This window comes from Rousettus aegyptiacus, unplaced genomic scaffold, assembly GCF_014176215.1.
Source record: "Rousettus aegyptiacus isolate mRouAeg1 unplaced genomic scaffold, mRouAeg1.p scaffold_m13_p_12, whole genome shotgun sequence".
Classification (NCBI taxonomy): domain Eukaryota; kingdom Metazoa; phylum Chordata; class Mammalia; order Chiroptera; family Pteropodidae; genus Rousettus; species Rousettus aegyptiacus.
In genome coordinates, this window is record NW_023416287.1 from 31,107,000 (window position 1) to 31,131,237 (window position 24,238).

Below are 24,238 nucleotides of genomic sequence, written 5' to 3' on the forward strand. Positions count from 1 at the left end.
TTTGGTCTTAATTGTCCAATCAGTAACCAGACTTCTATCCCTTTTCCTTATATCTTACTTGCTGCCTGGTTCCGCTACAAATGGAGTGGGATCCCATATACCTGACCCCCTAATCCCTGCTATTTAGGATTCTATCCATTGTGTAATATGTCCTACCTTCCCAATATGACCTCAGCTCGTCAAGATTTCTGCCTTTTCCTGATGCCTACCCTTCTTGGGTCCTGTAATTATAACCAGCTTTTGTCTAACTCATCTGAATATCACCAATTTTCAGTTATAACATCAACCAGCAACACCTAAACTCACAATTTGCTGCTGCCAGAGGTGACACAAAATTTTAATAAGCTTAATAAATATGTAAATATGAACTAGAATCAGATGTTTCTTATTTCATTCCAAATAGCCATTTCTAGTTATATTATTTGCTCACACTCTCAGAGACCTTTTACTAATCAAATGGGAATACTGATCTCTTCTGAACATACCCAACCATATATCTTTGCTCAAAAAGTCGTTTCCATGTAGAATACTCTACAAATTTTTGTCTCCAAATTTAATCTTTCCAAATAGCACATCACATATGAATTTTTCTCTGATTACTGTATCTTGAGTGACCTATTCCTCCAAATCTATAGGCCTGTGCTAAACATCTTTTATGGTACTTAAAATTATTCTATTTCATATTATGGTTCTAATTCCTTCCACTTTAGATCTGCACTATCTGATATGGTAGCTAGCAGGCAATGAGCACCTGAAATGTGGCTTATTCAATCTGAGATTAGTATAAAATAGAATGTAAAATATCCCATTAAATTTTTCAAATTGATTATATACTGAAAATTTTTTTGGATATATTGGGTTAAATAAAACAATATTAATTTCACTTGTTTCTTTTTACTTTTTAGTGTGTCTACTTAGAAATTCAAAATTATGTATTTCTATTGGGTAGCGCTTCTTTAAACAAAGGCAACTGCTTAGTTTAACTAGCTGCTATTTGCAATAGGGGATCCGCGAAGGGGCAAAAAAAGCTGAAATTAAGGCCAAACTCCATTTACCATATTATGTACTATGCAGGGGGTCTATGTCTGCTCAGTGGAAGAGAACCTGTTGCTTCACTCAAAAGTGCTATACCTCACCGAACTGTGAGTTGTGGCCAGAAGGACATATTTTTCTCATTTGTACAGGCATTATATAAGCCAACAGTAGCTCTGAGAAGGGATCCATGTTTTATTCATGTTCTGCCAATAAAATGAAGGAATGAGCACCCAACTCTATTATTTTCTTCAGACATACCTCTTCTTATCACTTGATGAAAACATATAACACTATCTGATTAGAGAATATAGAACAGCTCTTATCAGCAGCTATATTCTAGCCATTATAGAACCAAAGCAAAAATTAATAGTGACTATATGGTATTTTTTCTTTCGTACCTTTATACCTCCAAATAAGCGCCTGACAATTCCCATTACACTATGAAAATACTTACTATATATGCTTACTTTATTTTACAAGATCAGTATAAAAATAAACAATGTACTACAAAGAATCCTTAATTTTTTTCAACGGACCTGATTGCATTTCTCTTTTTGTCTCAGAATACTTGCTCTTAGGAGATTTCATAATTTCAGAAGTGCCCAAGTCCACTGTCCTTGGTCTTCCTTTGGGACGTGAGTCTGTATTACGTTGAACAATGTTTTTTTTCTTTTTTGTATTTTCCGCTATAAATTTTTCACTATCTTTCTTGGGACTTATTTTTGAATCTTCCTTCTTAGATTTGCATGAATTTTTCATTTTCTGAATTGTGTCAGAGTTATCCAAATTGTTTTTCTTTCCAGAATCCTTTTGGCTAATTTTCTTGCTTTCTTTTTTTTTCTCAACTAGATTTTTTGATTCTATTTCATTTTTAGTTTGAGTTTTTTTCTTCATTTTCTTTTGGTTCAATGCTTCGTTATCGTCATCGGAGAGATCTGAATCAGAATCTGAAAGGTCATAAAAACGTTTCAAGTCCTCTGTAGTGCTGTGGTTGACAGGACGTCCTCTTTTATCCACAGCATAATTCAACTTGAACTTTTTGTCATGAAACATTGCTCGAAATCTCTTGTCAATTTTGACTTTTCGATCCTTTTCTGGCATTTCCCAAAATCTTGGGTCCTTTGTAACCCGCCTAAATCGCTGGTCACTCATTATTTCTTGTTTGGATGCCATTTTTAAATGTCTGACTGGACAAATGCTTGAAGAAACCAAGTACTAAAAAATAAAACAAATGTTACAATAATGGTTAGTAACAATGAAATGAGAATTTGGGGGGGGGGATATTAATTCACAATATAGTCTAAGTTAAATGCAAAGTCAAGCCTAATGTCATTTAGAAACTTATTCTGAGTCACATGGAGAAAACCAAAAACTATCAGAAATTCTCTTCCGATTACAGAATGTTTTTTTCAGTATTTTTAATTTTTCAATTACAGATGACATACAATATTAGTTTCAGTTGTACAACACAGTGATTAGACTTTTATATAACTTATGATCACCCTGATAAATCTAGTACCCATCTGAAACCACACACAATTATAATATTATTGACTGTATTCCTTCTGCCATACTTTACATCTCCATAACTTTTTCTATTCAAGTTGATATTTAATATTATATTAGTTTCAGGTACATAACATAGTGGTTAGCATTTATATAATTTACAAAGTGATTCCCCTAGATGAGTCTAGTACCCACCTGCCACTATATGTAGTTATCACAATATTAGTGGCTATATTTCCTACACTGTACTTCACATCCCCTATTTTGTAACTACCAATTTGTACTTCTTAATCCCTTTACCTTTTTCACCCACCCTCCAAACCATCTTCCATCTAGCAATCACCAGTTAGTTCTCTATTATAGAGCATTTGAAAAAATAAAGTTAAGACAAAAGCAAGCAGAATTGAAGGGCAAATGCTTACTGGCCAATTGTACTCGGAATTTCTATATTTCTATTTGTATATTTGTATATGTTACAAGCGAAAAGATTTCCAAGCCTCAATTGGTCTTATTTTTTTCTTCACATTCTGGTACCATTCGATTAATAACTTACCTCATGCTACTTCAAATAGCCTTTAGTTCTACAAGGCTAGTCTCATAACTAAACAAATCAAACTCCTCAGATTTAGTCCACAAAATTCCTTCTAAATCTGACCATCCTTCAAGAACCAGGTAAAGTCTCATTCTAGTTAATAAACATCACTTCTTTCAATATTTTAATCTTAGACATGATCAAGGCCCAAAAGGGTTGATTCTCATCCAAAACATATTGGAACATGTGTGTGTGTATAATTAGTATTGTTTCTTGGAAATAGTCACTAATGGTTTAGTATCTCTAGATTTGATCTTTGCAGAGCCAAAAGTCACTGAATCCTAAAAGCAAAAAGTAACTAATCAAACAGGGTAGTGATACTTTGTTTCAAAATTGTGGCTTGATGAAAAGGCAGTATTTTTTCTTTAAAATTAAAAACTTTTTATACGCCAAGAAAATTTACACGCTTAAAAACAGTATTAATAATGTTGAGCTCTTACTATGTGCCAGGTATGTCCAAAGAGCTTTAGATGTATTAAAGCATTTAACTAACCGAACACTGTTATGAATTAAGTACCATCTCATCCAACTATCAGAGGTAATGTATATAAATGTTTAGAACAAATGCACTAGACAAAAACGCCTGATACAGAGAGGGGAAGACAATCTGACCTCACCTCCAACGCCGGCCCTCAGCTCCGTGGTCCACCCTCCTCTCTAACATGGGAAACACTTGGGTGGCCCCAAAACGAGGGTCTCCTACCCGACTTTATTTTGGCGCAGCTATTGGACTGAGGTCCCTTGATAAGACCTTGAGAATAACCAAGAAACGCTGAAAAATGAGGCCAAAAATGGGAATAGGAAGGGCGCATCCCTCACAAATCCGGAGAGCCTGTCAGGAACTGTTTCTGCTCGCTTCATAGTCCCTGTTGAATCCATTTCCACTTACCTCTTTGGAGCCCTCTCGGAACCTCATGTGGGATCCACACCCACAATCCTCCGCGTGACGCTCCGCCGTAACGGCACGCGAACTGGGTCAAACTACTTCCTCTTTTCTCCTACGAAGGGCTCTAGTCGAAAATAATCGCCGAAGCCGCGGCGGCGCATGCGCACGACGAAGGCGCCCGCAAGTGGCGTTGTCCAGGGAGATGCTACGGCTGACCAGGTTCTCCCTCCTGGGGTGGCGACCTCCGGCGGCTAGGATCCCAGCGAAGAACCTCGGCCTCAGAAAGGCCGCCTCTGGCGTTTCTCCCTCGGGCAGCGCCTCTCCCAGAGCCCTAAATATCTTCGACCGGGATTTGAAGAGGAAACAGAAGAACTGGGCTGCGCGGCAGCCTGAGCCTATGAAGTTTGATTACCTGAAGGACGAAGTGAGTTCGCCTGGGGCGGAGGGGTAGGGCAGCGCGGAGCCTTGGTTTCGGGTCCGGGGCTCCAGCCAGGCCCTGGACGACCCTACCTTGTCGTGTGACCTTGAGCAGCGCCTTGCCTGTCTGGGCCGCTGCTGTAATCACGGGAGGACTGGGGTCGGATATTTGTAAGGTGCTATTCGTTCGTTCGTTCCTTCGTTCAGTCGCTCAGCAAATATTGCTTGAATTACGAGGTATGACCAGGGCAAAGTGGCTAGTCCAATTGAGATGTGCTGTTAAGTGTAAAGTACACTTGGATTTCAGTGACTTAGTATGAAATAAGGGTGTGAAATATTTTACTCTTAACTTTTTATATATTGAGTTAATACGTTAAAATTAAGTTCTCCTCTTTCTTTTTACTTTATTTAAAGTGGCTACTAGAAAATTTTAAATTTCACGTGTGGCTGTCTTTGTTTTTCTATTGGCCAGCACTGCTGTGGAAGAATGTGAGGTTATTGAATGGTTTTAAGCAGTGTAGTGGTCTGGTTTATGTTTAGGAAGATCAAATTAAGATACATTAAGATCTTGGTTTCTCTATACTGGTTTGAAAGACCTCTTCCTCTCTTCCCTGGTGGACTAGGGACTGAGGACAGGTACTAGACAGGCAACAACTAACCCAAGCCTGTGTAAATGTTTCTTTAGCAGTGGAACAAAATTGAAGTCATGTAAAACGAGCTCTTTCAAGGCAGTGCTGCAAACAATTATTGAGCTTCTGTGGGCAAGCCCGTGGCCTGAGCAGGTGATTGACTCTTTGTTCTCAGGGTTCATGATGGCATGTACTTAGGAGAGTTTTGCATTCCTGGTCATTCTTCTTCAGGAAAAGCTCCTGGGTTATAATTTGAGGTCTTGCCAATGTTCAGGACTAGAATAAATGACATAACATATATGAGAGATTTTTTTTTTTTTTTAATACAAGGTAGTCATATTAGAAATGATGTGCAAAGTGGACTCCTCTGGAAAAAGACTCCTGCTGTACTTCCTCTTTCCCTCACTTCCCCTCCAAAAGCAAATACAAGTATGTTCTGAACTCTGGGGTGTTTATGAAGGAATGAGCAGAATGTGAGGAAGTCTAGGCCCCCACATCTTAGTTCTACCAGAATAAGGTAGCTCATTAAGAGGAGGCACTTACCTTATGACTCTTCAATTGTGATGGCATTGAGGAGGAGGCACCAAATACATGGTTTCTTCAGATTGGGCTGACTTTTTCTAATTGGTAAATATTGCACAGAAAGTTGTTTACTCATTTAGAAATTCCACAAAATGTGTTAATGGTCATCAATAATAGTTTTTATTAAGTGATTAAGTTTATATACTGATCTGTTAACTAAATAATTTTTCACTTTCATGTACCTCATGCTAATATTGGTGGACAATAATGTGCCTGCTATTTTCTGTTGCTTTTCATCCTTGTGATCTTATAGCACATGGAATATAAATGTCATATATATGTGGGGGGAGGGAGAGAGACGGACAAAGAGTGAGAAGAGAATGAGAGAGAATGTTTAGTCTTAATTTCCTTAAATTGACTTATGAAGTAATTTGCTCCAATTTTTTTTTCCTGAGAAATTTTAATATCTTATGTTCCAATTCAGATCTGAAAAGAAAGTTACTGTGGTCAAATTGAAAAGAGAGTAAAAGGAAGTCTTTATAAACATACTGAAACATAAGTAACCTATAGATTGTTGAATCCTGGAGAAAGTGTATTACTTCTCTGTTAAACCTACTCCTTTACCTTGTGTACATCATTGTTTCTTGTAATCTTTTAGGTTGGAAGTCGGATCGCCGATCGTGTATATGACATAGCCAGGTACGTATTGATAAGTAATGATAAAATACAATCAACTTTTGACTAGAGACATGAGAGATTAAATGCTGAGAGCCTGATACTTCGAACAGCAGAACCTGGAGGAATTCATTACTAGGATTAGTGATTTTAATCACTTTCTAAGTCTCTTCTTTTTTATGTCTGGGAGAGCTAGTGTTTTTGCTTCATTGTTGCCTAGAAAAAGAATGAATGGAAACACACAACACCTAGCTTCTCTCCAAGTCTGAATGACTGATCCACTTGATTTAGGCAAAAGTCAGTAATGGAAATATTGTTCCAAAAATGGAGATAAGGAATTGACTACATGTCAGTTTTTAAGGTTTACTAAACCCACTTGAAAAGTTTAATTAAAATAAGCAACAGAATCTTTTACCATCTAAGTGAAGGAGAGTCTACCTAGATTTGTTTCCCAGTCAGGTTATATCAGGCTTTGGCCTTTTATCTTAAGTATTCCTAATGGCAGTACGTGTTCTATGACAATTATATAGAGGCAGATTTGAGAAAAGAATACTTTTTTCAAGTAATTATTAAAACTTTGATAGATTCTTTGCTCTATGTTAGACCTAACGAAAGCTTTACAGATTCGAGTTTACGTAGCAGGAACCACAGTTAATAGCTTTGCTGTAGAATTGCTCTGTGATGTTAGTAAATCAATTTTTGTGCTCCTTTTTTTTTTAAAAAGACATCTATTAAATTAGACCAATATGGGATTAATTTAAAAAAAGGGAATTTTGTAAAATCGCAAACTCAGTCATATTTTAGATATATCGTTGCTACTTAAAGGGCCTTAGTATAAATTAGTTTTGTAAGAATAAAAAAAAAAGGCTTTATTGTTGCAAATAATCACTCCCATTTCATCTGTTTTATTAGTTCCATTATTTTAATGATCTGAAAAATAGCTAATTCTCTAAACTGTATTCATTTGTCTGGATTTTAGGCCATTTGTGGTTTAATAAAAGAAACATTAAATTTTCTAAATCAGTTTGAATTTTACAATGTTTTTATATCATAGTATTGAACAAATCTCTATGGAGAGACACGTGATTATCACTAAAAGCATGTCTTAAACTAATATTAATTTTTCGGAATTAAATTATTAAAAATACCCGTCTAAATGTCCTTGCACTAATGTTCTGTTACTAGAAAGAGTAGTTTATATTGTCAGCACTGATCTTTTGATGATTTTAAAGTACTAAACCCACAGATTATTAAATGTCCTATTTGGGATATCTGAGGCTTAATACTGTTTTAATTAGTGATAATAATTTATAAATAACTTTTGTTGAGCATTTGTGCTGTGCTTAATACAGGCACTGTTTCATAAAATTTTCACACCAACCCTGAGGGAAGTAATAACTTCTATTTTATAGATGAGGAAACTGAAAATCCAGCAAGATTAAATCATTTGTCAGGTACAGAGCTAGTAATTCGCAGGCCCAGAATTCTAACTTATGTCTTCTTAACTGCAAAGCCTGTGTACTTCACTGTGCCTTACTGCCTGTGTTCACAATGAAGTTAGAGGGCATTAGGTAAAGAAACTGTTCTTTCTCACCAGTGGTTCTCCAGCTGTGTACTGTGTTCTATATTTTTGACATAGGCTCTTAACAAAATTGAAAAGGGACTCTTGGTTTCAATAGGAAAAATGTTATCAGTGGATAAAATTTTTAAGTTTTTTGTTTACAAGTTTTTCATAAACCTGTGGCTTACAATTAGATGTGTGTACCGATTTAGTATGACACAATATATTTAGAGGAGACAGCGTAGCATAGAGGATAATAGTTCTGGTACAGAATTCAAACTGACTGAATTCAAGTTCTGATTGCTACTTTTTAGTTGAATGACCTTTGGGTGATTTATTTAACTCCTAGCACTTAGCATACTGCTTTGAACCTGGTAAGATTGGAGTAAAAGTTAGCTATTACTTAGTTGGTGTTTTGTTTTCACTTTAGTTTAACATTGACACATCATGATATTTCACATGATTTCTAAGTAATTTGCCTCGACAAATTTGAGAAATAGAGATTATTAGTAAAATTTCATGTTAATTTATGTTAACTTTTTTCATTCTTTATCTGGATATATTATCAAATTAAAATACCCCCACAGCATCTTCTTTGCATTCATGTCATGGAGCAACCATATGGAAAGATGATTGATTGTGAGGTCCTGTGAATGGCTGGACCAGGTGGACTTGCTCTGTCCAGTATGTTCTCTGGGAGTTAGAGCTTGCAAGCGAGGCAGAAAAGGCAGATAATATAACTTTTTGAAAGTTGCATTCACTTTCAAATTAGTATCTTAATTATTTTATGGGCAGTACTATTACAAACAAAACATAACTTCTGTGTCTGTTTTTTAGAAATTTCCCCCTTGCTTTGGATGTTGGTTGTGGAAGAGGTTACATAGCACAACATTTGAATAAGGTATATTTATTTGATGATTTAACTTATTTCGAGAAATAAAATTATCTGATTTCAAGGTAAGAAATTCCTAATCATATTTGGATTATATCAGAATTGCTAAGTTTTTTTTTTTTTTTTAAGTGGTTGAACCAGTGGTTGTTTTCAGTCCTTCCTCACAAAAAGACTTCCTTAAAGGCTTTTTTCTCTTTACATGGAATCTATTTTATATAGTGTTCCTAGTGATAGTTTCTTGAAATCTATATATAAGTTACCAGAGGAAGAGAGGAGAGGGGAGAGAGAGAGGAGTGAAAGAGGTCAAACGTGGTGACAGAAAGAAATCTAACTATGGGCGGTGAACTCACAATGCAATATATATGATATGTTGTTGAATTGTACACTTGAAACTTACTGGATTTTGTTGATCAGTGTCACCCCAATAATTTTAATAATAATTAAACTACATAAAATCCGTTGCTCTTTATTCCTACTTTGTTCAAATGCCTTTAATCATTCGCAATACAATCAGATGTTCATTTAGAAAATGTGACTAAGCTAATTTTTTTTAGCTAGGAAAAAACATTAATTTCAGTGTGATTAATTATAAGTAGCCTTTATATTATGCTTATATCATTTTGTTTTGCATTTTCTAATTTAGACCATAAAGATATTCATTTATTGTTTTAGCACACAGTAAAGTGAGATGTCTATATAAAATGAACTTTAAAAAAACATACTCTTGGGTCAGGGCTTGGGGTGGAGGTTGTGTGTGGGGGACTCACAAAACACTATTTTTTGATATTAGTAAATGCCATAGAAATGGTATAGTTATTTAACTGCAACAGTATTTAAGGGAGTGAAAAAAATCAGTAGGAGTTCGTGTGGTCAAAGGTTTCTGAAAAGACAGAATCTGATCTGGGATTTGAAAAAAACTGAATTGGTATTTCATAGGCAGTGAATGTAAGGGCATGGCAGATGAAAAGGCACAGAGGTAGAATGCTGTTGGATGTGATATAGTGATGTAAAAGGCAGATTAATTTGAGGATGGTATGCATGAAAGGTTGAAGAAGGGAGATGACGAAACAGACCAGTTAGGAGTTTGTGTTAAAAGCAGTGTAGGCAGTGCAGAGAGGTAAAGACCTGCCTCCTGTATGTACGAAGCAAAATATAAAGAAAGGGATATATGAGAGAGACCTACTGAATCCACAGAACTTCATAACTGATCAGATGTAGTGGGCACGGCAAATCAGTTCTTCTAGTTGCTCAGGCCAAAAAAATTATTTATTGATTCCTCTTGTGTTGTCCCCTCCTACATCAAATCCCTTAACAAATCTTACTTGGATTTCACAATATATCTATACCTCTACCACTTACCACTTTCACTATTACCATATTGGTCAGTATTGCAGTAGTCTCCTTGTTTGCTTCCTCCTACCCTTGCCCTTGCCCTTGCCCATTCTCATAGCAAAGTAATCCTTTTAAATAACAAGTCAGTTCATTGTCAGTTATCTGCTCAGAACTGTTGGCTTCTCATCTAACTTAGTAATAATCCAGAATCTTTTATCCATAAGGCCCTCAGTGATTTGGCTCTCCATCATGTCTGTGACCTTGTCTCTTTCCCCTCACTCGTCACTTTTCAGCAACAGGCCTCATTGCTCTTTCTCAAACTGGCCAGGGCTTTGCATTGCACTTGTTGCCTTCTATGCTCTTCCCCGCAATATTTATGTGGCTTACTTCCTCACCTCTCTCAGTTCTTTGCTCAAATGACCCCTCATCAAAGATCCATCCCTTCCTTGCCTGTGCTGTAAAATAGGGCCCCCATTGTCCACCGACTAGTTGCTTTATTTGATTCTGTAACATTTATTAGCACCCGATGTATGTTCGTTTATTTGGTGTCTCTAACTGGGGTATAAGTTCCATAGACTTGCTCATTTTGTTCATCCCTAAATTTCCATTACCTAGAACACAATAAATATTTATTAAATGCATATTGCATGACCAGATGCAAGATAACTTTGAAGTTATGACTTCAGTAACTAGAAAAAGTTGGATGCAATGGGGTAAGGAGCAAGGGGTATTCCTATTCTAGATATGTTGAGTTTCAGGTGATTGTGGAATGTATTAGTATTACTATCCAGCAGGTAGTTGGAAATGTGGAATAGGAATTGAGATGTTGAGGTTAGGAGGATCGACATGGGGATTCAATATTCAGCTCTGCCACTTGCCATTTATGTATACTTAGACCAGTTACCCAACTTCTCCAGATCTCGTTTTTCATAAAATGTGAGCAATAATGTATCTCCACATGTTGGCAAGAGATTAAGTAAGACAAGTTAAGTTTGGCAAAGTGGAGACCATTGTTTTGATTTGGAAGCCTTTGTCAGAGGTGGCAATTGAACCCATAGGAATGTGTAAGTTCTCTGGGGCAAGAATTTAGAAAGGAACCTTCACAGTTGTATTTAGGGATAGGAGAGTGAGGAGGAGCCAACAAGAATGCCAGGAATAACAAGTTTAATGGAAAGTGTCTTAACAAAGTATTTTTTGATTATAAGAAGCAGAAATCTACTGAAGCCAGGTGAAATACAGGGACATTTATTACTTACAGCTTTTTATGTCACAGACAGGTGTGACAAGGGATGGGGACTTTGAAATGTCTGCCATTCTGTTCATATGTAGTCTTGGATTATATAATTGCTGCATGATTTCTTTCTTATTTTTTCCCTGCAGATAATCTATGATGTTCATCAGTGGATATGGCCCCAATATGAGTAACCTGTACCCTCTGGTGTGCTGAAACTAGCTCATACCAGCACATGAGAGCTGACTGTTAGCATTTCTTCCCAAATCTCTGTTTAATGACATCATATTGATAGCTTGAAATCCGCCATTGTAGGAGTATTTTCACCACAGAAATTGGCAAATGCTACAAGCGGTCTCTTACCAAAAGCCACTTGAAGTCTACATACTATTCCGACTCTGGAGACTTCTTCCTCATCTCTGAGTCTCTTGATTTAAATTTTCTAGTTAGTGACAGGGATAGATAGTCTGATTGGCCTAATTTTTACTCCTTGTACTGGTGTACTAGGGCTGGCTTGTGAGAGCCAAATTGGCACATCTCTTCCTAACTGTACATTTAGCAACATCTTTTTGGCATGAAATCTGCCATTTTTGGAGTAGTTACACTATGGAAACTTGCAAATACTACAAGTCAGGGCACTTTTTTTTTAGAGCTTATAATCAAACATTTACCTGCACACCAGTTGACTTCATGTAATCATCAGTGGCCAGGTAATGGTAGGGTAACCTTTCCAAGTTGTGGGCAGGGAAGTTCTTTAAAAAGTGGTATAGATGAAGTAGAAAAGATTGGCTTCTCTAGCTGAGGAGGGGGACTGGAGTAGAAAGTACTGAAGAAGTTTCTAGGAGACCATCAACAGTGCTGTGCTTCAGAGAGGTCAAATGAAGTGGGACTGAAAGTAGACAGACTGTGTAGTTGGTGATTAAGTTACTAGTGATCTTCATAAATAGTTTTAGTAGAGCAAGGAAAGAATTGAGGAAAAAGATAGAGGTGGAGTTGTAGATTACAAACAGAACAACTAGAAAGTGGTTAGAGGAGATTTTTCAAGAATGGGCAACATATACCTGTTGTAAGGTGAGGAGAATAGACACAGAAGACAGATTGAAGATTGGTAGAGATGGTGATGGAGGGACCAGGACCCTGGAGAAAAGGAGAGCCTAGTAGCCAGTGTTAATCTGGGAAAGAATTATTATTATACCCTTCCCTCTTGGAAGGAAGGGAGAATAAGTGAAACAGAGGTAAAATAAAACTACTTAGTCCCCCTGCCCACCACTACCACCAAGTATCTGTGTTTGTTAAGTATTTCTTTGCTCTTTGTAAACTCTTTGAATAGAAAACTAAAAGGCAGGAAAACCATTCCAAGTCTTGTGGCACAAGAGTGGGGACTAGCTCTCAGCAAATTATGCTTCGGAAAATTTAATATATAAGCCTTAACCCAGTGGAGTAAATTTGAGGATGTTGATTATTCACACCTGGGTTCTCTATTTTAGTAAGTGTAGTTAAATATATTAACTATAAGATTGGCTGCATATATTTAAGTGTGTAACTTAATATGTATTATTAAAGATATTTGTGTACCCTACTTGTTTTATGCAGAAAAATACTCTTACTAAGCTGAAAATTAATCTGCAACTATCACATTAGCAGTTTCGACATTCGATTTGTTTTATTGTTACTGGATTTTTGTTTTTGCAGTATCTGATCAGCTTTATTTTATTGCAGGAAACTGTTGGGAAGTTTTTTCAAGCAGACATAGCAGAAAATGCTTTGGTAGGTAGACTTTTAACACTATTGGTTTCTTATCTCCTTGTTTGATTTTTAGTTCTTTATAACACATGAAAAAGAATGAAACAATATAGGAAATAGAAAGGAAAAATCACCCCTAGTCCTGTCGGGGGCACCTACTGGTGACATTTTGGTCTCGACCTTTGCAGATGTATAACTATCTCCCCAGCCTGCAGATTTTATACAAATGGTATTATGCAAACATGCCATGTTTTTCACAGAATAGGGCATTCTTTTGTATCAGTGAATGACACACACATATCCTGTCTTTTTAAATGGCTATATAGTATTCCAGTATATGAATATTCCATGATTTTTTTTTACATAGATGTGTGTTAAAGGACATTTATAGTTCTAGTTTCTCAATAACCAACACTGTGATAAACATTATCATATAAAGCAACTTTGTGTGTTTCATTTATTTTGCTCCTTGGGAATAAATTCCTAATAATGGAATTTATCGATTCCAGGCTTATCTTGAAAGATTGAATTTTAACAAGAAAGTACTTTTTTCTCCTTTTTTTTGGCAGCATTGGGCCAGTTGTTTTGTCTTCTGTCAATCTGATAGGCAGAAAGTAGAATCTCGTTATTTTTACTTGCATTTCTTTGATTACTGGTGCAACCAAATAACTGTTGATGTCTTTTGGCTACTCATATTTGGTTATTGGTATTTTTTTAATTTGTGAATTTTATAGGTAATTTTGTGATGTGCCTATACTTTGTTTTTTATCTACTTTAGCCTTGGCATGTTTTTATTCTAAATGGTTTGTAAGAGCTTGTTTTGTAGGGATATTAACCTTTCATCATATATATTGTGAATATTTTCCTAAGTGTGTTGTTTACATTATTTATTGCTTTTTAGAAGTTTTTAAAATTAGTTTATCATCAAATATATCGATTTTTTTTTTTTTTTTACAGTTTCTGGCTTTTGAGTCATGTTTACATAGGCATTTTCACCAATGAATATAAAAATGTTCACTTATTTTCATCTAGTAATTTTATGGCTTAATTTATTCCACTAAAACTTTTAGCTTTCTGAGATTTGTTTTAGTGTGAGATAGGTATGCCTGTTTATGTTTTCCAACCAACTAGCCAGTTTTTCTGAATGATTTTAAGTGTTATTTAAAAAATATTTTTTGAGTGCCTTCTCTGTCACTACCTTTTTTGGGGGGTGGGAAGAATGGGGGGAGGAATAGAAACTGCCAAGTAAATATAACATTGACTTAAGTTTAACAAACAATGATAGTGTTAATAATTGAGATTTTATATAAATGTATTTTTGAACTTTTATTTTTTAACCATTAGAAAAATACCTTAGAAATGGAAATTCCTACTGTCAGTGTTTTAGCTGATGAAGAATTCCTCCCTTTCAGAGAAAATACATTTGACCTGGTGGTTAGCAGTTTAAGGTTGGTAATCCATTTGTACTTTTAAAAAATAAATGTTATAAATACATAATTTATGCTGTAAAGTTTTAATATTATAAGGTAAAAAAATGGAGCAAATTCTTAATACTTTTTTTTTAACCAGTTTGCTTGGTTTACAAGCTGTAAGATTTCTTTGGTAAAGAAGTATGGATTATATGCTCCCTAGTGGAGATCATATGATATAGTACCTAAACCTTTTTTTCCCCAACTTTTCTCAATTTGCTAAAGCTCATTTGTGATAGAAGGGTTTTCTTCCCCGATGTAACTTAGTATTTTGGAATTGATGCTGATTCCAATATTCAAAATGTTAGAGCATCCTTATAAACACATTCTGGTAAATAAGGAAGAGCTAGCATTTCCTTCAAATTTAATTTTTTTCCCACAGAAATGTAGTCCTTAAGGTTATTCTTTTTTTGCTTTGTGCTTTCTACCACGTCCCTTTACATTTATTGCATAAGCATGCATTTTACATATTTATTGAGTAGCGATATGCAAAGCACTGAGCTAGATGCTTTGGAGGAATACAAAAAGGAATTCAGACAGGAATTCTCTCCTCAAAGAACTAGTGTCTAATAGAGAAAATAAAATATTCTATATGGTATTTTATTTCTCCTGACCTATTATCAGATTTTCACAGATTCAGCATGCTCAGTACACCCCTTTTGATATCGGTTTTTAGAGTGACCAATCATCATGGTTTGTCAGTGCTAGCACAGACTAAAAGGTCTGTGGCCCAGGCAGATTGGGAAAGTTGGTCACCCTGGTTGTTTTCTTCAGTGAATTTGTAAATCTTGCCCTGTTTTTGAGGCATGCTGAACAAATTTAGCAGAGTGTTCACAATCTATTGCTGAACAATTTTGAAAAGTATTCAGAGTTTGTCATGAAATATAAAACATTACAGAGCCTTGGTATAAAGGAAAGAATCTTGGGCAGGGAGTCAGAATCCAAGTTTTAGCTTTAGCTCATCTGCTTGCTATTTGCAATTAACTAATTTTGTCGCTTTCAGTTTCACAAGTGTGATAGAGCCTATAATATGACCTCTTTAATTTTTAAAGTATCTAATAATTGTTAGAAAACATTAGGAAAGATAAATATAGGCTAATACAGTATGGTTTGAAATGGGTATTCAATGCTGTTCTGTAAGTCAGCATAAGAGGATGCCAGCTCTATGAGCAAAGTGTGAGTCTACTCCACGGAGGCTATGATTCTTGCTGTCACATAACACCATGCAATGCGAGAAGGCAAATAGAGTCAAAAGACAATGCAAGAAGTTTCTTCAATTAAGTTTTCAGTATATAGAACTCTGGATTTGTTTTTTTTTTTTTTTTTTGATCTTAAAAACCTGGGGTGTTAATTTATCAGAAAACTGACTTAGCTAAATTTTTGATAACTAAAACTATTTACCTTGGGAAAATTTTAGGTCTTATTATAAATTTTTTTCTTGGGAAAGTAAGACTCAAAATACTGTATATCTCTAGCTTAATTGATTTAATCGATAACCTTCTTTGAACATGTTAGATGCTTATTTTTACTACTTTCTTCAAATAAGTTCTCAGAATATCAGGAATGTCTTTTATTTTTTTCCCCAGCTTTATTGAATTATTATTAATATATAGCATATGTAAGTTTAAGGTGTACAATGTGATGATCAGAAACATGTATATATTGCAGAATGATTACCACAGTAATGTTAGGTAACACCACCATCCCATCTCATAATTGCAATTTTTTGTATGTATGTGTGTGATAATATCATCTAAGACCTACTCTTCTAAAGACCTTCAAGTATATAATATTATAGTCACCATTCTGTGTATTAGATTCCCAAATTTTATTTATCTTACGGCTGGGAGTTTATATCCTTTGATCAGCATCTCCCTGTTTCCCTCAATCTCCAGCCCCTGGCATGCACCATTCTGCTCTCTGTTTCTATTAGTTTGGCTTTTTAGAATCTGTACATAAGTGTGAACATACAGTATGTCTTTCTTTGTCTGACTTATTTCACTTGGCATAATGCCCTCAGGGTCCCTCCATATTGTCCCCAAAAGGCAGGAGTTCCTCCTTTTTTATTGCTGAGTAATATTCTATTGTGTGTGTGTGTGTGTGTGTGTGTGTGTGTGTGTGTGTGTGTGTATATATATATATATATATATACACACCATATCTTCTTTATCTATTCATCCCTTGATGGACACTTAGGTTGTTTCCTTATCTTGGCTATTGTGAATAATGCTGCATTGACATGGGGATGCAGATACTTCTTCAAAATAGTGTTTTCATTTCCTTTGGATAAATAACCAGAAGTGTGATTTCTGGGTTATATGGTAGTTCAATTTTTAATTTTTTGAGGAGCCTCCATACTGTTTTCTATGGGGACTGTACTAGTTTATATTCCCACCAACAAGGGTTCCCTTTACTCCACATCTTTGCCAGTATTTCTTGCCTTTTTGATAATAGCTATCCTAATAGATATAAGGTTATATCTTATTGTGGTTTTAATTTGCATTTCCCTAATGATTAGTGATGTCAAGCATCTTTTCATATACCTACTGGCCATTTACTTTATTCAGAGAAGAATAATGGACAAGATAATCATATCAGCAAAGTAAAATACTGTCACACTTTCTAGTGTGACAGAAAGAAGGGAGGTTTTCCCCTAGGAATACTTTTTATTTTAAAACTTTTATGAAAACAATCGGTGAATTTTGATATGCAATTTCAAACTTGAAATTATACCTTTTTGTGGCTTATCATTATACTTGAGATAATTATACTAATTTATTATTTGAATTAAGCTAGAACAACTGTGTTTTCATATTTTAGTTTGCACTGGGTGAATGACCTTCCTAGAGCACTTGAACAGGTAAGAACCTAATGTTAATTCTGATAGCCTGTGTTATTTTACTTATTATTAGAAACTTAAAGATGTTTCTGTCTCCACATAGAAACTTATAGATGTTTTCCATTAAATATTTCTAACAGTTGGAAATGGAAGCAAATGAAATATCATCTGTAGGCTGGATATACTTGGTACCCTTTAGCATATTAAGTATATTGGGTGATTTCCCCTCTCCCTAGGAATAAGAAATCTAATTATGGAGATGTTTTAAATATTTATGAAAACTTTAGTAACTTGTACAAAATAATATTGATATCATTAGATATTTTCTGAGTGGGTTTCTTTTCCTCATTTGCCTCTAAATGTTTTGTAGGTGGGAAACTATTTGTTTATATTTGCATCTTCCCCATGCCTTATACTTAGAGAGTGCTAGGTAAATGTTCGTTGGTTGATATTTATTAGTGAACAGATGAGTAGTAGATAAAAGCATTGTTTTCAGAGGAGAGAAGGAGATCACTGTGGCTTATAGCTGCCGAGAAAGATTCAAGAGGAAGGAATTACTTGAACAGGGCCTTAGAGCATAGGTCAGATCTGGAGTGGAAGGGCATTTTGGAAAGGCAGTATCAGGCTAGGTGGGAGGATAAGACCTCAGGAGCATGAAAGGACAAAGAGGAAGCCTGTTTGGAAAATTAGCATAGCATTGGGAGCCCCAGTTTCGGAGGACTTTGGTGACAGATTAAGGAATTTGCAGTTTATTCTTTATACAGTTCAGAGCCATTGGAGAATTTTGAAGAGGAAAACAACATGATTAAAAAGCTGGTAGGCAGGATAATAACTACCATAGCTTAGATACATAATATTTGCCAACCACTATGGTTTGTTTTATATATATGTTAAATAACTCTGCAAGATATTTTCATTTTGCTGATTAGAAAGCTGATGCCAGAAGTTGATTAAATTGGAGAGAGATTGTTTCAGTGGTCCAGACATGAGATAAACTAAACCTAGTTGGCAATAGTAGGAGTTAAAAGGAAGAGAGAAGGTATTAAGGACTCAGCAAAGGAAGAATCAACAGTTTGGTGGATGAGTAGATCTGAAGATCAAAGAAGGAGGAGTCAAAGCTCATCTTAAAATTTTGAGTCTGGATGTCTGGGAGAATAATTAATAAAAGTAGAAGAAAGAATGGTAATGATCAGATAAAGGAAATAAAAAAACAATAATTAACAGAAATATGGCAATTGGTAAGGGGAGTTCATTTGAGAATATGAGTTGCACATGTACTGGATGTGTTTGGGGGTGAGTTTGCCAAAAGATAAATGTCCGTAGTCGAGGATAAGTTTAGAGTGTTGGGAAGATGTCCAAACAAAAAATAAAGATCGGAAAGTCATCCTTGTGAAATTCATGGGAATTGATAAGCCTTTTGAGGTAGAGAAAAGCTGCAGAGAGCTGAAGACTGAAGATCAGGTACTTGTTGTATTAGAATTTGGTGACTAGAGAAGGTAGTAACGTAAAGGGGCTGAAGGAACTAAGGATTTTATAGTTGGTTTGTTTATATACTGTTTTGTAATCACTTCATATTTTGTAATAAAGACATTTTTATATTGTAATATAAAGGTATTTTATAATATACAAACATTTTGTAATACATAATTAAATAATATATTTAATGTAGATTCAAGATGGATATTTTGATTAGTAGAGCCTACTAATTTAGGTCCTGTTTTACTGCAGAATCCATCCTTTCCTGTAACATTTCTTATTGTTGAAAATAGCCAGAGTCAAAACTAGTTATAGATTGTAGTTTTAAGAGAGTAAGTGAGCAAACATTTGTGATTCTGGAATTCACTCTAGCCTCTATTTTGCTTAAGTTATCAATTAAAAAGTGTTTCTGTTGTCAAGCTAGAAAATAAGTTAGTTACTTCTTACAGAAAACTAATGTGTTTCTAGGTTAATGTCGTGAATCATAATGGTTTCTCTATAAATTAGCTTTTCTGCATATCAAGCCACCCCAACTTAGTGATTTAAAATAACAATTCACTTATGATTTTGTGGAGTAGGAATTTGGGTTGGACTTAGGAAATTCTTCTGGTTCCGACTGGGCTCACCTGTGTGTCTGATCCACTGCTAGATTGTTTTGGAGCTTGCTGGTCAAGGATGGCTTTAGCTGGGATGCCTAGCTGATCTCTGCTTCTCATGACCCTCATCCTTTACGAGCCTAGCTTGTTCACAACATGTTGGCCAGACTGGACTCCCAAAAGAGCAGGTGGAAGCATGCAAGGCCATTTGAGACCTTGGCTTGACACTGATACACTGTCACTTGCACTTCATTCCTTTGGCCAGAGCAAGTCACAAGGCCAGCCTAGATTCAAGGAGAGGGGAAGTAGACAACATCTCTTAATGGGAGTTGTAATGAAGTGTCATTTCAAAGGACATAGCTATAGGGAGAATTGTGATTTTTGCAATCTACCACATTGTAATTTTTTTCTTTCAGTATTTTTCTGATTTGTGAGTCGTATCTCTTGTTAGGAAATTTAAATATATACAATGTATTTTATACATAATAATACTATCATTGCATGTATGTCTATCTTTTCAACAATATTGTACAATGCATTTCTGACAGTTGTAGCCTTAGGTGTTACTTATTAAGTTATCTGATTATTAATTTGACAAAATAAGAATAGTAATCATAAAATATTGATTTAGACACCATCTGTTTATTCTTTTAATATTTATGTGTATACATATATATATAAAATGTTTGAATAGTTTTGTTGTCTTGTATTTATTACAGATTCATTATGTTTTAAAACCAGATGGAGTTTTTATTGGTGCTATGTTTGGAGGTGACACACTCTATGAACTTCGGTGTTCATTACAGTTAGCAGAAACGGAAAGGGAAGGAGGATTTTCTCCACACGTTTCCCCTTTTACTGCTGTCAATGACCTGGGGCATCTGCTTGGGAGAGCTGGCTTTAACACACTGACCGTGGTAACTATCAATAGTTGAGTAACCCATTAATTACACAGTTCAGAAAGAACTTCTCATCTTAAAGATAGAAAACTGTAGGTATTGATTCTATTATGTGAAGGTTTTGGCACTTCCTCTCTCTGTGTCTTTCTCTCTTTTTTAAATTTAGTTTGTATAAACACACCTTGGTTGACAGAAGTGTAAAATTTTTAGTATTTTTTACCTGAATAAATAGCTCAAAAATAATGTACCTCAGTTAACAGAGAGACTATTTTCTAGGATAGAATCTTTAAATTCAGAGTTAGGTGTAGTATGAGAATTAGAGCATTCCAAATGATCAGGAAAGGGGGATCTACAGGAACTTTTACAGTACTACTTCTACCATCAGTTGTCAATTGAATAGTACCATATGAAGCAGAAATGAGAGAATGTGCATTTACAAGGCCTGGGGTTAGGTCAGGATTAGAGAAGGTTGGAGTGGGAGCTATATTCCATTAGGGCTGGAGAGATCTGGAAAGAGGACCCAGAGGCTGCCAGGGCAGAAGCAGCATGGAGTCAGCATGGTACAATGATGGTACAAGGCATGGTATCTGACAGGTCTAATTTGGATCCTTACCTTGCCCTTTGCTAGTGAAGGGAATTTAGGGGATTTATTTCACCTCTCTGAGCATTCTTTTTTTTTTTTTTTTTTTTTTTTTTACGAATGTTACCTCAGATGGCTGTTTGGATTAAATAAGATAAAGAGTACAAAGTGCCTGCACCTTGGTAGATGCTCCACAAATATTAGCTCCTTCCTTCCTCCCTCCCCCTCACTCTGCTCCTAGCACTTTCAAGTTCAAGGCTTCCAAGAGGAAGTCATTTGGAGAGACAATGATTATCCCCTTCCAACTCCTTTCAACAGCAAAGTAATTCTAAAGGGTGCCCATTACTGCCTTCAGAGGTCAGTTGAGTAGACTTGCTATGATTTTCTAAACTTCTCAGGCCTAGAAATGTCTCTAAACCTGATTAAGAGGAAATAGAAATTTCTTGATAAAGAAAGCTTCTCACTGCATAATTAGAGGTGATAGGCTTAAAAGCAAAATAACTGTTTAAGGTGATTTAGTGTGATTATATTTCATAAAATCAACCAACTAAAAATGGATTTTCATATCTTTTCTTGTTTTGATAGAAAGAAGGGAAATAGACCTGCAGGGCCTCTGATGTTAGAAAGGGGTTTCCAGGGAAGGGAAGAGAATAGGCTAGGAACTGATGACAACCCTCAAGATTTCTCTTTCGCAAACTTTTAAATGCGTGAATCTATAGATACTGCATTCTAAAATGTTGGGCAGCTGAAAATGGGAAAACTACTTCATGTGAGGGTTCTGATTTATAACTAAACATTCTCAATATAGATAATTGTATGTTGAGGGATCACGGTATATTTTTTAATACATTTTTAATTATGGTGTTAACATTTTGGTTGCAAACGTTACTTTAGAGATAAAGTAAAAGTGTCATTCTCTGCTTGTCCCCCAATGTTAGCTCTCTCCTGGGAGTAACATTTCTCAAAATTTTGGTCTTATGACCTCTACACACTTAAAATTACTGAGAGCCTTAATTTTGTTTATGTGGGTTATATTTATCTGTATTAACCATATTAGAAATTAAAACAATTTTAGTGTTTATTCATTTAAAACTAGCAATAACTTACTACATGTTCTATTTGCAAAAGAAAAAAAATTGAGAAAAAAGAAAGTCATTGCTTTACATTTTTACATATTTCTTTAATGTATGGCATAATAAAAGCTAGAGTCATATGTCTGCTACTGTGTTCACATCTGCTGCAATATCACATGTAATTTAACTTCTGAAAATCCCATTGTATACTCATGAGAGAATGAGGGGTGAAAAAGTCAAATGGCATCTTAGTATTATCATGAAAATAATTTGACTCCATGAACCCCCAAAAAGGACCTAGAAATCCAAGGACTCTCCAGACCACACTTTGAATACTGCTGCCCTGGAAGTAGCTATTATCGTCAGTTTATACAATGTCCCAGATTTTTTTAAACAAGTACTTTGCTATCTATACTACATAGGGACATAAATATATATGTATATATTTCTAAAATTTATTTTTCATTCTTCATAGTATATTTTAGACTGTTTTCCAGATCGATGGAGATATATTTGGCTCCTTAACTTCTGCATGTTATTTCCTTATGACTGTACCACAGCTTTATTTAACTGTTTCCATACTGAACAACATTTAGGTTTGTTCCAGTTTTTTTGAGGGGGTTGATGAGGGGGAATAGAAACAGTTCTGAAATGACTGTCCTTGTATTGTGTCTTCATTTATTTATTCAATCTTACAATAAGCATTTATTGAGTACCTTCTATGTGCCAGGTACTATTCTAAATACTTTGGATATAGCACTGAACAAAACAGACAAATCCCTACCTGATGTTTTTGGATTTATAGGGGTCCTGTTGGTAGACCTTAGAGGGTCCAATAACATTAGACATTGTAAAAAAACTTTTTGTTGTTTGTATGTAAATGACAGAGCTTGTAGTTTTCATCAGATCTTGAAAGAGGACGATGATGGAAAATAGATCAGAAACCACTGGTTTAAAGTATTAATCTCTAATATTTACTTATAATAAGAAAAAGATTGCCTTTACAGTCCAGCCTCTTAAGAATTGTGTCCCATATTTCTGTGTTACAAACTGAAGTGAAATAAAGAGAATCTGTGAATGGGAGTGTAAAGCCGCTAAAAAATGTAGGAGGGAATGGGAGTGATGCAGAGAGGAATAGTGCAAAGATTCGTGGAGTGACATTAAGGAATTGTGCTAGGGCATACAGGTTAGTCAGCAATATTAGGGGAATGAAAAGGTGTTACCTGTTAGGAAAAAGGTGGGACTTATATTCTGAGTCCTCAAAAGAAAGTTAAATTATATTAACCTGTGTGGTTTTCTACAGTTTTAAAGTGGATTGTGCATTTTAAATTTCTATTAAAAATGCTTAACCTGACATTATAGCATTTGAAAGCCTACATTTCTGTTAATTCAGAATACCTTTCATATTTTTCTCTGGAAGTGAACTGAATGACTCAAACATGAATATGATACAGAAGTATTGGTGTAGAATTTTATTTATAGTTTATAAAATTAGGGAGTTGCTGATTTAATAAGAAATCTGTAAATTTGTTCCTTGAGACATATACACTGTCTCTGAAGTGCTATATTAACATTGCATCTTCACTCATTTTCTAAAAATTCCATCCAAAAAAGCTTTTATATAATCATTTATACAGGTTTATGTTGCATACAATGTTAGATACACTACTTTCATACTGGTTTCTTATTTTTAAAGTTAAATAAAAACCATGTAGTTTCATTTTCATTTATATGACCCTTTAGTGAATTATTTTCAGAGCCAGTTGGCATTCTAATGAAGCTCATTTCCTTTTAAAATGTAGTTGCTGGACTAGTATATCGGGAGAAAACTGCAGGTATGGTCCTTCTTAACTTGAATAGGGTCTTTGACAAAACTATCGTGGTACTCTTTTGATTGTGATAGTGCTTTTATTTCGTTTCATGGAGAAATGTTTTTCAAAGGATATTGCTTAATGGCTAGGTTTTAGTTTAGAAGGAATTTGTTTTTAATCTTAGAATCTCTTTTTAAAAATAGTTTCTTAATGTAGAAAAATATATAGGTGAAATAGATTACCCAGAGATGATCTTATTAAAAAGTACACATACAACCTGATCCATGCATATGTTTAAAACTAAAAGGAAATTTTAAAAAATGTATAGATAGAATGAGATAATACAGAGCAGGTCTAAAGTGAAAAGTCTCCTCCTCCTGACTTCTGGCACGTTGTCCTTCTCCCCAAAGGTGACCTTTGTTAACTGTTACATACATCCTTTCAGAACAATTTTTCCTCATAAACCAGAATACA

The 24,238-nt window shown here is 35.1% G+C and overlaps 2 protein-coding genes across 10 annotated transcripts in view; one reads left to right on the forward strand and one right to left on the reverse strand.

Moving 5' to 3' along the window:
- Positions 1-4,146, reverse strand: part of ESF1 (ESF1 nucleolar pre-rRNA processing protein homolog) — a 57,664-nt gene extending 53,518 nt beyond the window's left edge. Inside the window, exons 1-2 of one of the 2 annotated variants that reach the window (XM_036229676.1) lie at positions 4,023-4,146; positions 1,572-2,250 (exon numbers count right to left, since the gene is read on the reverse strand). In XM_036229676.1, coding sequence (XP_036085569.1) covers positions 1,572-2,250; positions 4,023-4,049 — 706 coding nt within the window. In that variant the 5' untranslated portion in view covers positions 4,050-4,146. The other variant, XM_036229677.1, reaches the window with a different exon arrangement.
- The window catches only part of NDUFAF5 (NADH:ubiquinone oxidoreductase complex assembly factor 5), a 29,518-nt gene continuing 9,385 nt past the window's right edge, over positions 4,106-24,238 (forward strand). For 5 of the 8 annotated variants that reach the window (XM_036229681.1, XM_036229680.1, XM_036229682.1 and 2 more), the window contains exons 1-7: positions 4,106-4,443; positions 6,246-6,286; positions 8,661-8,724; positions 12,998-13,045; positions 14,366-14,469; positions 17,311-17,350; positions 20,121-20,318. In XM_036229681.1, the coding sequence (XP_036085574.1) occupies positions 4,222-4,443; positions 6,246-6,286; positions 8,661-8,724; positions 12,998-13,045; positions 14,366-14,469; positions 17,311-17,350; positions 20,121-20,318 (717 nt within the window). In that variant the 5' untranslated portion in view covers positions 4,106-4,221. Of the gene's footprint in view, positions 4,444-6,245; positions 6,287-8,660; positions 8,725-12,997; positions 13,046-14,365; positions 14,470-17,310; positions 17,351-20,120; positions 20,319-24,238 lie in introns of those variants that run through there. The other 3 variants (XM_016133420.2, XM_036229683.1, XM_036229684.1) reach the window with 3 other exon arrangements.